Here is a 13,655-nt window from a genome sequence, read left to right as displayed (position 1 = left end):
TGGGGCCATCCCCCCACATGGCAAGTGGTCCCAGAGCTTCTCCACAGGAGTGACAGGAAGGTCACACAGCCTGGGCCCCCCACAAAGGGAGAACATGTCTTCCTCTGACACACCTTGCACAGTTTTTGGCAATCCTGGGACTTGAACTCCGGGCAATGTGATGGCCAGGCAGCTCCTCTACCACTTGAGCCACGCCTCCATTTCCGGCTTTTTGCTCACTGGAGATAAGAATCTCAAGTGTAGTCTGCCTAGGCTGCCTTCAAAACCTCGGCTTCAGAGCTCAGCCTCCTGAGCGGCTGGACTGCAGGTGGGCGGCACCGGGGTGAGGCAGGCTCTCCCTAGGTAGCCCAGACCGAGCCTCCAAATCTCATCCTCCTGTCTGAGCCTCCGGAGGGCTGGGATGTTTGTCCTCTTCCTGACACCAGGGGACGTCCTTTGACACGTCCACTGAGCTGTGTCTGTGTGGGGCTGCGTCGTGGCGGTTGTGTTAATGATGACAGTGAACCACGTCTGCTCTGGCATTTCCTTTATTTGGCGCCCAGCGGGGCTGGACTGAGAAGGGAGGAGCCTGGGGTCCTGCAGCCCCCCGAGGCCTGGCTCTCCAACTTGGGAACTTGAGTGGGAAGTAGCTGAGAGTAGACGGGATTCCGAGGAGGTCTGCCCTCTCCTCTCCCGGAGAAACTGAGGCAGGACCTACTCAGCTGGGGGAACAAACACTTAGGTTTCCTGAGTGGGGCCTGGATGGGATCCCACGGACACCCCACACCTGCCACACAGACGCTTGGCCTGGACACTTTTCCTGGGCACCAGCCAGCAACTGGAACAACGGGTACCATATTTCTTGTATCTGGGGGGTTGGGGGAGACAAGAAACCATCATTCAGTGAGTGAGTGAGTGTGTGCGTGTGCTTGAACTCAGGGCTTGAGCTCAGGGCTTGAGCGCTGTCCCAGACTTTTTTCTCTCAAGGCTGGCACTCTACCACTTGAGCCACAGCTCCCCTTCCGGCTTTTTGCTGGTCTACTGGAGATGAGAGTCTCATGGGACTTTCCTGCCCCGGCCGGCTTTGAATCTTGATCCTCAGCTCTCAGCCTCCTGAGTAGCTGGGATGACAGGCGGGAGCCACGGCGCCTGGCTGAAGCCGCCTCCCAGAAACCGTTTTTCCCAGGCGGCTGGATTTTTGCTCCCTCCCCGGCCCTGGGTAAGCAGATTCCATGTGGGGTCCCCGCCCCCATGTCCGGCTGGGAGACCTGATTCCACAGGCGTTGCAGAGCGGCGTCCCGTCCTCGGCATCTCTCCACAGCGGGGTCCTCTGGGTTCTGCAGGAAGCACAGCGCCGGGGTTCTGCAGGATCAGGGGTCAGAGAGTGAGCATTAAGAGGCTCAAGCGGGGTTAGGGTAATTTTTGGGGTGTCTCCTGTGAAGGGCTGGGTAGCTCTGGGCCAGCCTTGGGTGTTGTCACATTGAAAATGGGGAGCGCCAGGAAGGAGACAGATGGCAGAGCTGTGCAGGGGAAGCTGGGGGTGGGGTGACTCAGCTGGGGGGGGGAACGTGCTGTTTGGGCTAAATGAGGAAGCCTCATGGAGAAAGGGGGAGGGAGAAAGACATGGAAGCTGGGAAAGTCCCCCCCCCCCAATATTTATAGCTCTCACACTTTAGGACTCACCCAAGATCTCATTGCCACCATGGTTGGGCTCGGGGACCCTGGCTGGGTTGGGAAAGGGTTTCTGAGCGAGGCTGGTACCGGCCAGGCTGCAGGAGAGACAAAACATTACTATGGGGGGGTGGGGGTCCACATCTTACTCCCCTTAAAGTGAAGGTAATTATCCAGGCACTAGGCACTCCAGGAGAAGTCAGGCTTTGTGCTCTGCTAGTCCAGTAGTATTGATACAAGCATGGTAGCACACACCTGTAATCCCAACCCTCAAAAAGAGGAAGGAAGAGGAGGAAAAACAATTGGAGGCTAACCTGGGCTACCTGGCAAGACCTTGGCTTAGCCCAACAAACACAAGTATTATTTAAAGCTCACATGTTTCACATCTCTGCAGTGTGACCCTGGCCCCGTTACCTCCCGCTCTGTGCTCTGGGTTCCTCCTGTGTGAAATGGGGTTCAGAGGCTTCACTGGGCCCCATGGCCTGTTACCCAAGTGTAGGTTCCTCAAAAAACAAAGCATAGACCTTCCCTACAACCCAGCCGTACTACTCCTGGGCATCTACCCTGAACATCACAAGCCAGGATACCATGAAGACACTTGCACACCCATGTTCACTGCTGCACTATTCACAAGAGCCAAGTTGTGGGAACAACCAGATGCCTTAGAACAGATGAGTGGACCCCCAAAAATGTGACATGTGTATACACAATGGGATTTTACACAGACACTAGAAAGAATAACATGATGTCACCTGCAGGGAAATGGATGGACGTAGAAGAAATTGTGTTATGTGAGGTAACCCAAGCTCAGAGAGAAAAATGGTGCATGTTTTCTCTCATATGCAGAAGCTAGATCTAAAATACACCTCAACACGGTAAAATATATAGAATTTTAGGCAATCACACACAGTGAGACCGAAGGAGGATATTCGTAGGCGAGAAACACAAAGGCGCAATGCCTATGTACACCTGATCATACTAAATAATATCGAAGCGGGCGCCAGTGGCTCACGCCTGTCAGCTACTCAGGAGGCTGAGATCTGAGGATCAAGATTGGAAGCCCGCCAAGGCAGAAATGTTCCTGAGACTTTTATCTCTAATACACTACTCAGAAAAAGAGGGAAGTAGTGGCATGGCTCAAGTGGTAGAGAGCCGTGAGCAGAGCCCCTCAGGGACAGCACCAAGCCCCGAGTTCAATCTGCACACCTGACAAAACTAAAAAATAAAAGGAAATGAAAGCAAGAGGTTTGGGGTTTTTTTGTTCTCTTTTTTCTTTTTTTTTTTTGCTAGTCCTGGGGCTTGAACTCAGGGCCTGGGCACTGTCCCTGAGCTTCTTTGGCTCAGGGCTAGCGCTCTACCACTTGAGCCACAGCACCACTTCTGGCTTTTCCCATTTATGGGATACTGAGGAATTGAACCTGGGCTTCATGCATGCTAGGCAAGCACTCTACCTCTAAGCCACCTTCCCAGGCAAGGTTTTTTATTTTCTTTGTTGCTGTTTTTGTTTTCTTTTCTTTCTGTCTTGTTTGTTCATTTATCTGTGTTTAGGAGGGCACAGAGAAATGGAGGGGACAAAGGGTGAATGAATGCAGGAGAGTGCAGAAAAATTGCAGTATTTGGTAAACACAATGTGGGAAAACAAACAACTTGTGGGTGGGGAAAGAGGGAAAAACTGGGAGAGAGGGAGGGAAGAGGAGACACTGGGCATCAGTGGCTACGCCTGTCATCCTAGCTACTCAGGAGGCTGAGGTCTGAGGATCACGGTTCAAAACTCTTCTCTCCAATTAACTACCAGAAAACCAGAAGGGGTGCTGTGGCTCAAAGTGATAGAGCTATCCTTGAGCAAAAAGTTGCTCAGGGACAGTGCCCAAGTCCTGAGTTCAAGCCCTATGACTGACAAAAAATAAAATAAAAAATAAAGTCTATGAGAAGGCTGGGCACAGTGGAGCATGCCTATAATCTCAGCACTTAAGAAGCTAGGACAGGAGGAGGGAGAGTTGGTTTCAAGCCAGCCTGGCCTACACAGCGAAATCCTGTCTCCAAACATAAAGTCTAGGGGGCTGGGAATATGACTTAGTGGTAGAGTACTTGCTCTGCATGTACGAAGCCCAGGGCTCCATCCCTCAGTACCCCATATGCAGAAAAAGCCAGAAAGGGCACTGTGGCTCAGGTGGTAGAGCGCTAACCTTAAGTCAAAGCAGCTCAGGGACAGTGCCCTGGCTCCGAGTTCAAGCCCCAGGACTGGCAAAAAAACAAAAACAAAAATACATGAAGTCTAGAGGGCTTTTGTGCAAACACTATGCCATTTGATCATGTGTGTGTGCGTGCACACGCGCATGCTGGAATTGGGGATTGAACTCAGGGCTTGATTCTCCTCCTGCTCTTGCTTGGATTTTTTGCTCAAGGGTGGGCTCTATCACTTGAGCTGCAGCTCGGTTTCCAGCTTTTTTTGGGGTGGTTAATCGGAGATAAGACTCTGAAGGTCTTTTTTGCCCAGGCTGGCTTTGAACCTCAATCCTCAGATCTCAGCCTCCTAGGAAGCCTGGATTATAGGTGTGAGTCACCGGTGCCTGGCAGCCATTTTGTTTAGAAGACTTGAACCTTGCTGGATGTTGAGTGTTTCTGGGAATCCTGAGCCCCGCTCCCCTCAGCTCTTCACTCAAGGCGAGCGCTCTATCACTTGAGCCACAGCACCACTTCCGGTTTTCAGTTAGTTTATTGGAGATCAGAGTCTCACGGACTTTCCTGCCCGGGCTGGCTTTGAACCGCGATCCTCAGATCTCAGCCTCCTGAGTAGCTGGGATGACAGGCGTGAGCCACCGGCGCGCGGCTCCTGTGATTATTAAGGGGTGACTGGGAAAAGCGGGCCGTTCTCGGCCTGGTCCTACCTGTAGGTAGGTGAGATTCGGAGGCTGCAGTCGGGGTTCATCTGGAACTTCAGAGTCACCCCTTTGAACTCGGGATCGCCTTTTTCGCTGCCCTGGCGAGGGTGCGGCTGCTTCCGGGGCCTTCTCCGCGATGGCGCCTGGGGGTGCTCAGGGAGGCGGCGCTTGGGGCTGGCTGCTCTCCGCAGGTTCTTGGAGCCCTGGGCCATGGCCAGGGGCCCCAGGGACCCCAGGGCCATCGGCTCCCGGCAGGGGCCCGGGGCCTGGGCGCTGGCGATGGGGGGCCGAGCCAGCTCCTCTTCCGCCTTTCGGAGGAGGCGCAGGAGCGAGGCCTGGCAGACAGGCCAGAGGGACCTGGGGTGGGGCGCGGGACAGGGGGGCGTCGGGGTTATCTGCGGGCCGGGGCTGCGCGCGCGCGCGAGCGGGGGCAGGGGCAGCAGTCACCCACCTGGTGGCACCGGCCAGGCCCGGGCTCCCCGCCCCCCCGGGCCCGCCGGGGCCCCGGCCATCTTCGGCCTGCCGGGTCGTGCAGCTCTTCCTTCCGATCATTTCTAGGCGGCCGGCGCGGCGGGATCGGAACCCGGCGCCCGAGCCGCCGCCCCCCGGCGTGCACCCCGCCCTCGTGACCCCCGCGTGGGCCGGCGCCGGCGCCATGGCAGCGCGTGGCGCCCCCGCCCCGCCCCCGGGCGCCCCCGCGCCGGGACCCCGGGACCCCGGCCGCGCCCCCCCTCCGTACCTGCATCGCAGGGGTCGCGGCTCGGGCGGCGCCGGGGGTCCCGGGGGCGACTCGGGGTCCAGACAGGGCGGCGCCAGCAGCTCCGTCAGCAGCGGCAGCAGCAGCAAGCGGGGGTCGGCCCCGGCCTCCATGGCCCCCGCCCCGCCCGGCCGGCCGCCCGCCGAGGGGCCGAGGGGCCGAGGGGCCGCAGATGGGCCGCAGCTGGCGCGGCCGCGCGGGGGCGCCGCGGCGCGGGGCGATGGGCGCCACCTGGGCGGGGCGGGCCGCGGGGGGCGGGGGGGACCGAGCTCAGCACCCCAGCACCCCAAGGACACTCACAAGCCGGGGTCCGCGACAGTTTTTATTGCGGCTCAATTTGAGCCCAAGCTTGGCGCACGCCCCTGCTGGCAGAGGCTGGGGGGGGTCGGGCCGGGGCGGGGGGCCTGGGGGAACCGGGGCCCGGGGGGGAGGGAGGTCGGGGGGGAGCCGGGGCTGGGGGGAGCCGAGGCGGGGGGGGGGGGGGGATCCGGGGCCGGGTCGGGGGGGATCCGGGGCCGGGTGTGGGGGGTGTCAGGGCGTGGGGGGGATCCGGGGCCGGGTGAGGGGGGTGTCAGGGCGTGGGGGGGATCCGGGGCCGGGTGAGGGGGGTGTCAGGGCGTGGGGGGGATCCGGGGCCGGGTGTGTGGGGGGGGAGCTGGGGCCGGGTGGGGGGCCGGCTGCGTCCCCTCCGCCCCCGTCCGAGCCCGGGCCGGGCCCCGCGCGGCCGGCCGCCCGCGGCTCTCCCGCAGGTCCCGTGGCCGATCCGTGGCTCGCACCCCCTCCCCCCGCCACGTCAGTGGGGTTTGGGCACGTGGCCGTCCACGTAGAAGTTGCGGGTGATCCTGGGCAGCGTGAACTCCGCCCCGTCCAGCTCGCGGGTCAGCACGATCTGGCAGCCCAGGCGGGAGTTCTCCTGGAGCAGGGGCGCCATGTCCAGCATGTCGTCCTCCCTGGGGGGGGGGGGGTCAGCGGTCAGCGCGGGGACCCGCGGCTGGGGGACCCCCCGTCCCGGCTCACCTCTCCTCGGGGGGAGGCAGAAGGTCCAGGTGGGCCGCGCTCACGTACACGTGGCAGGTGGAACACGCCAGGGAGGCTTCGCAGGCCCCTGGGGAGGAAGTGGGGGGGTGAGAGGCCTCACTTCTACGTCCCAAGCACCCCAAGGGTTTGGGGGAGTCCTGGGGGAAGGGGGCCTAGTCCTGAGGCTTGAACTCATGGCCTGGGCCCTGTCCCTGAGCTTCTTTGCTCAAGGGCGATGCTCTACTGCTTGAGCCACAGCTCCACTTCCGGCTTTTTGGTGGCTCAGCTGTGCCGGCTGGCTCTGAATTGCAGTCTTGGATCTCCGCCTCCGGAGAGGATAGGATTACAGGCAGGAGCCGCCAGCACCCCACACAGCCCAAGGTCTTACAAAGACACGGCCTAGCGGGCCCCAGGCACCATCCACAGAGATCGTGGCCATTAATTTCTGTGCAGATAAGATAGGAAGAGGCAGCCGGGCGCTGGTGGCTCACGCCTGTAATCCTAGCTACTCAGGAGGCTGAGATCTGAGGATCGCGGTTCAAAGCCAGCCCGGGCAGGAGAGACCATGAGACTCCTATCTCCAATAAACCACCAGAAAACCGGAAGTGGCGCTGTAGCTCAAGTGGTAGAGCGCTCGCCTTGAGCTGAAGAGCTGAGGGACAGCGCCCAGGCCTGGAGTTCAAGCCCCACGACCGACAAAAAAAAAAAAAAAAAGATAGGAAGAGGCTGGGAAGGTAGCTTGGTGGTAGAGCGCTTCCCCTGCATGCATGAAGCCCTGGGTTCGATTCCTCAGCACCACATACAAAAAAAAAAAGCTGGAAGAGTGGCGCTGTGGCTCAAGTGGTAGAGCGCTAGCCTTGAGCAAAAGCAGCTCAGGGACAGCGCCCAGGCCCTGAGTTCAAGCCCCAAGACTCACAAAAAACAACAACACGGGCTGGGAAGTTGGCTCAGTGGTAGAGTGCTTGCCTCGCATGCATGAAGCCCTGCCCTGGGTTCGATTCCTCAGCACCACATAAGCAGCAAAAGCTGGAAGTGGCACTATGGCTCAAGTGGTAGAGCGCTCGCCTTGAGCTGAAGAGCTTGAGGGACAGCGCCCAGGCCCAGAGTTCAGTCCCATGACCGACCAAAAAACAAACAAACAACAAATCAGCTTCCGAACAGCTGGGATTACAGACATACACTACTATGACTGGCTCCACAACTACCTCCTTGATCTACCACCCAGGGCCCTTGCTCCTGCTGTCCCTAAAGACTGCAATGCTCTTTTTCCCCACTGACTCAACTTGACTGTCCCCAGACTCCCTCTCATTCTGCTTCTTTTCCCTTCTCCCTCTTAATTTAGTGCATCATTCATTGCCATAAATAACCCTGGTTTATTACTTTTTTCGTGTGCCGGTCCCAGATTCGCCAAAGGTGAATCACTGTGCCTGGCTTATAACTCTCCCTTTCTCTTTTGGTCTTGACCAGGACTTGAACCTGATCCTTTTTTGTTGTTGTTGTTGGTCATGGGGCTTGAACTCTTGAACTCAGGGTCTGTGCACTGTTCCCTGAGCTCTTTTTGCTCAAGGCTAGTGATCTACCACTTTGAGCCACGGCACCATTTCTGGTTTCCTGGTGGTTCGCTGGAGATGAGTCTCACAGACCTTCCTGCCTGAGCTGGCTTTGAACTGCGATCCTCAGATCTCAGCCTCGTGAGGAGCGAGGATGGCAGGTGTGAGCCACTTGTGCCTGGCTTACCTGATGCTTTAGCTCACTGGCGAGCACTCATCAATTGAGCCACGCTTCCAACCCCGTACATAGTTATGTGACCTGCCTGCCTCTCTGCAACAGGTGCCAGGTACAAAGTATTACAAATAGTTTCACTCCCAGCCACTCAATGGAGAACAAAGAAATCACCTGGTTGGGGCTGGGAAGGTGGCTCAGTGGTAGAGTGCTTGCCTTACATGCCTGAGGCCCTGGGTTCAACTCCTCAGTACCACATACACAGAGAAAGCTGGAAATGATGCTGTGGCCCAAGTGGTAGAGCACTAGCCTTGAGCAAAAGCAGCTCAGGGACAGCGCCCAGGCCCTGAATTCAAGCCAGAACTGGCCAAAACCAAAACAAAAAAACAAAGCCACCTGGTTTTAAAACAGCTGGAGAGCCTAGGCACTGGTGGCTCACGCCTGTAATCTTAGCGACTCAGGAGGCTGTGATCTGAGGGTCATAGTTCAAAGCCATCCCGGGCAGGAAAGTCCATGAGACTCATCTCCAATTAACCACCGAAAAGTTGGAAGTGGAGCTTGGCTCGAATTGTTACAGAGTGCTAGCTTTAAGCAGAAAAGTTCAGGGAAAGCACCCAAAGCCTTGAGTTCAAACCCTTCAGTTCAATAAAATAGCTGGGGAAGTCAAGTGACGGTGGCTCACGCCTGTAATCCTGGCTACTCAAGAGGCTGAGATCTGAGGATCAGGGTTCAAAGCCAGCTGGGGCAGGAAAAGTCCATGAGGCTTTTGTCTCCAATGAACCACCAGAAAACCAGAAGTGGCACTGTGGCTCAAGTGGTAGAGCGCTCGCCTTGAGCTGAAGAGCTGAGGGACAGCGCCCAGGCCCTGAGTTCAAGTCCCACAACCAACATAAAAACAGCAGGGGAAACAGTTCCAGAGAAGCTAAGTTCCTAGCTCAGCGTCATACCAGCCACACAGGACACTCGCCTCCTAATCAGCTTCCAGGAATGCTACTGCTCAGATTCTAGAACAGAGTGACCTCACAGGACCTTCCGACATTTCTGTTCCTCGTTAATGCTCAAGTCAGGCTCCAATAGTCTCCTAATACTCTGTACAGAGCTGGGAATGTGGCTTAGTGTTTGCCTCATATACATGAGGCCCTGGGTTCGATTCCTCAGCACCACATAAACAGAAAAAACTGGAAGTGGCGCTGTGGCTCAAGTGGTCGAGCACTACCTTGAGCTGAAGAGCTGAGGGACAGCGCCCAGGCCCAGAGGTCAAGCCCCACGACTGACACAAAAAAGGAAAAAAAATACTCTATATATTGGTGGATCACACTTGTAATCTTTACTCAGGAGGCTGAGATGTGAGGATCACGGTTCAAAGCCAGCCCGGGCAGGAAAGTCCATGAGACACTTATCTCCAATAAACCACTCAGAAAAAGCCAGAAGTGGTTCAGTGGCTCAAGGGGTAGAGCACAGCCACAGAGAGGCTCAGGGGCAGCAGCCAGCCCTGAGTTCAAGCCCCAGGACAGGCAAAAAAGAAGAAGAAAAAAAAAAAGAAACAAAAACTGTAAAGACAAAAACAAAAAAATCTCAGTATATTTCCTGGTAGATCTCTGCCTTCCCCATTGAATATGGCATCATCATGTTTACATTTTTGTTTTTTTTTGGGGGGGTCCGGTCGTGGGGCCTGAACTCTGGACCTGGGCACTGTCCCTCAGCTCTTCAGCTCAAGGCTAGCGCTCTACCACTTGAGCCACAACACCACTTCCGGCTTTTTTCTTTTTGCTTATGTGGTGCTGAGGAATCAAACCGAGGGCCTCAGGCATGCAAGGCAAGCACTCTACCACTGAGCCACCTTCCCAGCCCCCATCATCATGTTTACTAGGGAGACTTTTTTCATTTTCATGTTTATTTTGTTACTGGTCCTGGAGCCTGAAATGGGGCCTGGGCCTGGCCCAGCTTCCTGTGTTCAAGGCGAGCGCTCTACCACTTAAGCTACAGCACCACTTCCAGTGCTCTGGTGGTTCATTAGAGAAGAGTCTCGTGGACTTTCCTGCCTGGGCTGGCTTTGAACTCTGATCCTCAGATCTCGGCCTCCTGAATTAGTAGAATTACAGGCCTTTTTTAGAGGTTTTTTTTGTTAGTTTGTTTTTGCCAGTCATGGGGCTTGAACTCAAGACCTGGGCACTGCCCCTGACCTTCTTTTGCTCAAGGTTAGCACTCTACCACTTGAGCCACAGCATCACTTCTGTTTTTCTTCTGTTTATGTGGTGCTGAGGAATTGAACCCAGGGCCTCATGCATGCCAGGTGAGCACTCTACCACTGAGCCACCTTCCCAGCCCCCCTTTTTAGATTTTTACTGGTAATTTTTAGCGGTTATTTAGAGATAGGAGTCTCTCTCTCTCTCTTTTTGCCGTAGCTGGCTTCAAACTGTGATTCTCTGGGTTTCAGCCTCTGATGAGCAGAGATTACAGGCATGAGCCCAGGGATTATTGTCCCTCCAGAAGCCATGTCTAGCTTATATAGTGCTACCTAATGCCTAGTAGGTTTTCAGTATCCACAAAGGTGCAACATGAGTGGCTACAATGAGATTTCAATCTAGGTTCCCTTGATTTTGGACCAGGTCTATTTTTTTTTGGTCAGTCATGGGGCTTGAACTCTGGCTTAGGCGCTGTCCCTCAGCTCTTCAGCTCAAGGTGAGCGCTCTACCACTTGAGCCACAGCATTACTTCCGGTTTTCTGGTGGTTCATTGGAGATAAGAGTCTCATGGACTTTCTTGCCCGGGCTGGCTTTGAACCGTGATCCTCAGATCTCAGCCTCCTGAGGAGCTAGGATTACAGGCTGGACCAGGTCTATTGATGCTGGGGCTTGATTTTCCACCGCTAAATTGGAGTTCATCTCTATTTAGAGTTGTTATGAAGATTCAGTCAGGGGGCTCAAGTGGTAGAGTGCTAGCCTTGAGCAAGAGAAGCTCAGGGACGGTGTCCAGGCCCTGAGTTCAAGCCCCAGGACCGGCACCAGTCAGTTCATACATTAGCTGCTGTTTGTCTTTCTTTCTGCTGGTCGTGGGGCCTGAACTCTGGGCCTGGGCGCTGTCCCTCAGCTCTTCAGCTCAAGGCTAGTGCTCTAGCACTTGAGCCACAGCACCACTTCTGGCTTTCTCTGTTTATGTGGTGCTGAGGAATCGAACCCAGGGCCTCATGCTTGCAAGTCAAGCACTCTACCACTGAGCCACCTTCCCAGTCCGTCTTTCTTTAACAATACCAATCTCCAATCCTGTTATCACGAGAGGCAGCTAATTAAGTGGGAATTGAATCTCCCAGCTCCCTGTGGGACACAGGACAAGAAAGGGAACAAAACACTGACAAGTGCTATGAGGACAATAAAACAGACTAGGTCAAGTGCTGTGTGGCTCATGCCTGAAATCCCAGCTACTTGGCTGGTGGAGATCTGGAGAATCACAGTTCCAGGCCAGCCCAGACGAAAAGTTAGCAAGACCTCTGCCTCAATGGAGCTGGGCATGGTGGTTCACACCTGTGATTCAGCTTCATAGGAGGCACAGATAGGAGGATCATGTTAGGAGGCTAGCCCCATACAAAAAGCAATACCCTATTTGAGATATAACATGACTCAAGTGGTAGCATTCTTGCCTAGCAACATCTTAAAACTTAAAAGTAATGCCAAGCTGGGTGCCGGTGGCTCACGCCTGTCATCCTAGCTACTCAGGAGGCTGATCTGAGGATCACGGTTCAAAGCCAGCCTGGGTAGGAAAGTCCGTGAGACTCCTATCTCCAATAAACCACTAGAAAACCGGAAGTAGCACTGTGGCTCACTCGGTAGAGCTCTTGCCTTGAGCTGAAGAGTGCAGGGACAGCGCCCAAGCCCAGAGTTCAAGTCCCACGACTGACCCAAAAAAAAAAAAAAAAAAAGTAATGCCAAAACAGGAAACAAACGCCAAAATACTGACATGACTGAGTTAACTGGCTAAGGAAGATGGACCTGTCAGGAAGGTGACATTTACTGAGAAGATATACCTGGCGCAGAGAACAGGAAATACAAAGGTCCTGAGGCGGGAGTTTGGCTGCTAAATACATCAAGAAAGTTACTGTGTGCTCAGTACTCAAGAGTCTGCAGGCAAGCCTGGTCGACAGAGCAGGGCAGGACTGTCTCAAAACAACCAGAAAGAATGGCAGTGTGATCTGGGCTCTTGTTAGTGGCTTACAACACCTGTCATGCCAGCTACTCAGGAGGCTGAGATCTGAGGATCACAGTTCAAAGCCAGCTTGAGCAGGAAAGTCTCTGAGACTCTCTGAATAAATAAGCCATTCAGAAAAGGCCAGAAGTGGAGCAGTGGCTCAGGTAGTAGCGTGCCAGCCTTGAGCAAAAGAAGCTGAGGGGCAAAACCCAGGGCCTGTGTTCAAGTCCCAGGACTGGCAAAAAAGAAGAAAGAATGGCAGTGTGCTCAGGCCCTGAAGGCTCAGGCCTGTAATCCTCCCCATGCAGGAAGCTGAGATTAAGGGTAGCACTCCAAAGCCCGCCCAAGCAGGTAAGTCTGTGTCTCTATCTCCAACTAACCGTGGAAAAAAAAAAGCAGAGTGGAACAATCACGTGATAGAGCTCAGGGGCAGCGTCCAGACCCTGGAGACCCCGAGTTCAAGCTCCAGGACACACGGACACACACACACTTCCCCGTGGCTCTGCGCGGGGTGCGGGCCCTACCTTCCAGGTCCACCCCGTGGCGCTGGGCCAGGTGAAGAACGTCGTCCCCGACTCTGCCGCTCACGGGGATCCGCTGTCCGGCGCGGTCTATGAACACCACGTTCACCCTGCGGGGCGGGGCGGGGCGGAGGGCGGCTTGGGGGAGGCGCTCTGGGGGTGCGGGCCTCGCGGCTGGGGGGGGCAGGGGCGGGGGGGGGTGGACGCGGGGGTGCGGGGTCGGGCGCGGGGGGGGGTGCGGGGTCGGGGCGCGGACGCGGGGGGGGGGGTGCGGGGTCGGGGTCGGGGTCGGGGCGCGGACGCGGGGGGGGGGTGCGGGGTCGGGGCGCGGGGGGGTGCGGGGTCGGGCGCGGGGGGGGGGTGCGGGGTCGGGCGCGGGGGGGGGGGTGCGGGGTCGGGGCGCGGGGGGGTGCGGGGTCGGGGTGCGGGGTCGGGCGCGGGGGGGGGGTGCGGGGTCGGGGCGCGGGGGGGGTGCGGGGTCGGGGTGCGGGGTCGGGCGCGGGGGGGGGTGCGGGGTCGGGGCGCGGGGTCGGGGTGCGGGACGCGGGCTCGCCCTCCCCCCCCCCCCCCCCGCACTCACAGGTCCCCCGGGCGCTCGGGGCCTCCGGCCGCCTCTCCCGCGGATGCAGAGCCTGGAAGACACGGCGGGCGGTCAGCGGCCCCCGCGGCGCCCGGGCGCCCCCCGGCCCCCCGCGTACCCGCGCTCCCCAGCTTCCGGGTCGCCTCCGGGGCCGCCGTTTCCCGGGACCAACTCCACCAGGAGCCTCGGGCCGCCCGGAGCAGGAACCCGGCATTCACGCCGCCTCGAGCCGTGGAGGCGGCCATGACGGGCGTCACGTGACCCGGGCACTGAGCATGCGCGGCGCCGAGCGCCCGTAATACCTGGAAGAGACGCGCAGCCGCGTCCCGGCTGGCCAGCGTCGA

General features: G+C 57.2%; 2 protein-coding genes across 2 annotated transcripts; both read right to left on the bottom strand.

The window, feature by feature from the left end:
- Nucleotides 1-521: 521 nt before the first annotated feature.
- On the bottom strand, nt 522-5,402 carry Zglp1 (zinc finger GATA like protein 1). The gene is made up of 5 exons (XM_070002010.1): nt 4,984-5,402; nt 4,539-4,940; nt 1,663-1,748; nt 1,248-1,341; nt 522-847 (listed from the first exon to the last, which is right to left on the bottom strand). The coding sequence occupies exons 1-5, from the start codon at nt 5,400-5,402 to the stop codon at nt 718-720; spliced, it is 1,131 nt and encodes a 376-aa protein (XP_069858111.1). The 3' UTR covers nt 522-717.
- Nucleotides 5,403-5,618: 216 nt separating this feature from the next.
- Fdx2 (ferredoxin 2) lies at nt 5,619-13,562 on the bottom strand. Its single transcript, XM_070001841.1, has 5 exons — nt 13,430-13,562; nt 13,312-13,363; nt 12,735-12,841; nt 6,307-6,394; nt 5,619-6,239 (listed from the first exon to the last, which is right to left on the bottom strand). The coding sequence occupies exons 1-5, from the start codon at nt 13,554-13,556 to the stop codon at nt 6,083-6,085; spliced, it is 531 nt and encodes a 176-aa protein (XP_069857942.1). The 5' UTR covers nt 13,557-13,562; the 3' UTR covers nt 5,619-6,082.
- Nucleotides 13,563-13,655: the final 93 nt, after the last annotated feature.

The sequence above is a fragment of the Dipodomys merriami genome, unplaced genomic scaffold (assembly GCF_024711535.1).
Source record: "Dipodomys merriami isolate MVZ:Mamm:240054 unplaced genomic scaffold, mDipMer1.0.p SCAF_6, whole genome shotgun sequence".
Taxonomy (NCBI): Eukaryota; Metazoa; Chordata; class Mammalia; order Rodentia; family Heteromyidae; genus Dipodomys; species Dipodomys merriami.
The sequence above is the reverse complement of the archived record's forward strand: the minus strand, read 5'-3'. Positions and strand labels throughout refer to the sequence as shown.

Excerpts from the sequence above, each read along its gene's own strand:
- Zglp1 (XM_070002010.1), bottom strand. The coding sequence starts at position 5,402 with ATGGAGGCCGGGGCCGACCCCCGCTTGCTGCTGCTGCCGCTGCTGACG. Across the intron at positions 4,941-4,983 it reads GGCCTGGCCGGTGCCACCAG|CCCCGGCCCGCAGATAACCC; the intron begins GTGGGTGACTGC and ends GCGCGCGCGCAG. Across the intron at positions 1,749-4,538 it reads CGAATCTCACCTACCTACAG|CCTGGCCGGTACCAGCCTCG; the intron begins GTAGGACCAGGC and ends TCTCTCCTGCAG.
- Fdx2 (XM_070001841.1), bottom strand. The coding sequence starts at position 13,556 with ATGGCCGCCTCCACGGCTCGAGGCGGCGTGAATGCCGGGTTCCTGCTC. Across the intron at positions 13,364-13,429 it reads CCGGAAGCTGGGGAGCGCGG|GCTCTGCATCCGCGGGAGAG; the intron begins GTACGCGGGGGG and ends CGTGTCTTCCAG. Across the intron at positions 12,842-13,311 it reads CCCGAGCGCCCGGGGGACCT|GGTGAACGTGGTGTTCATAG; the intron begins GTGAGTGCGGGG and ends CCCGCCCCGCAG.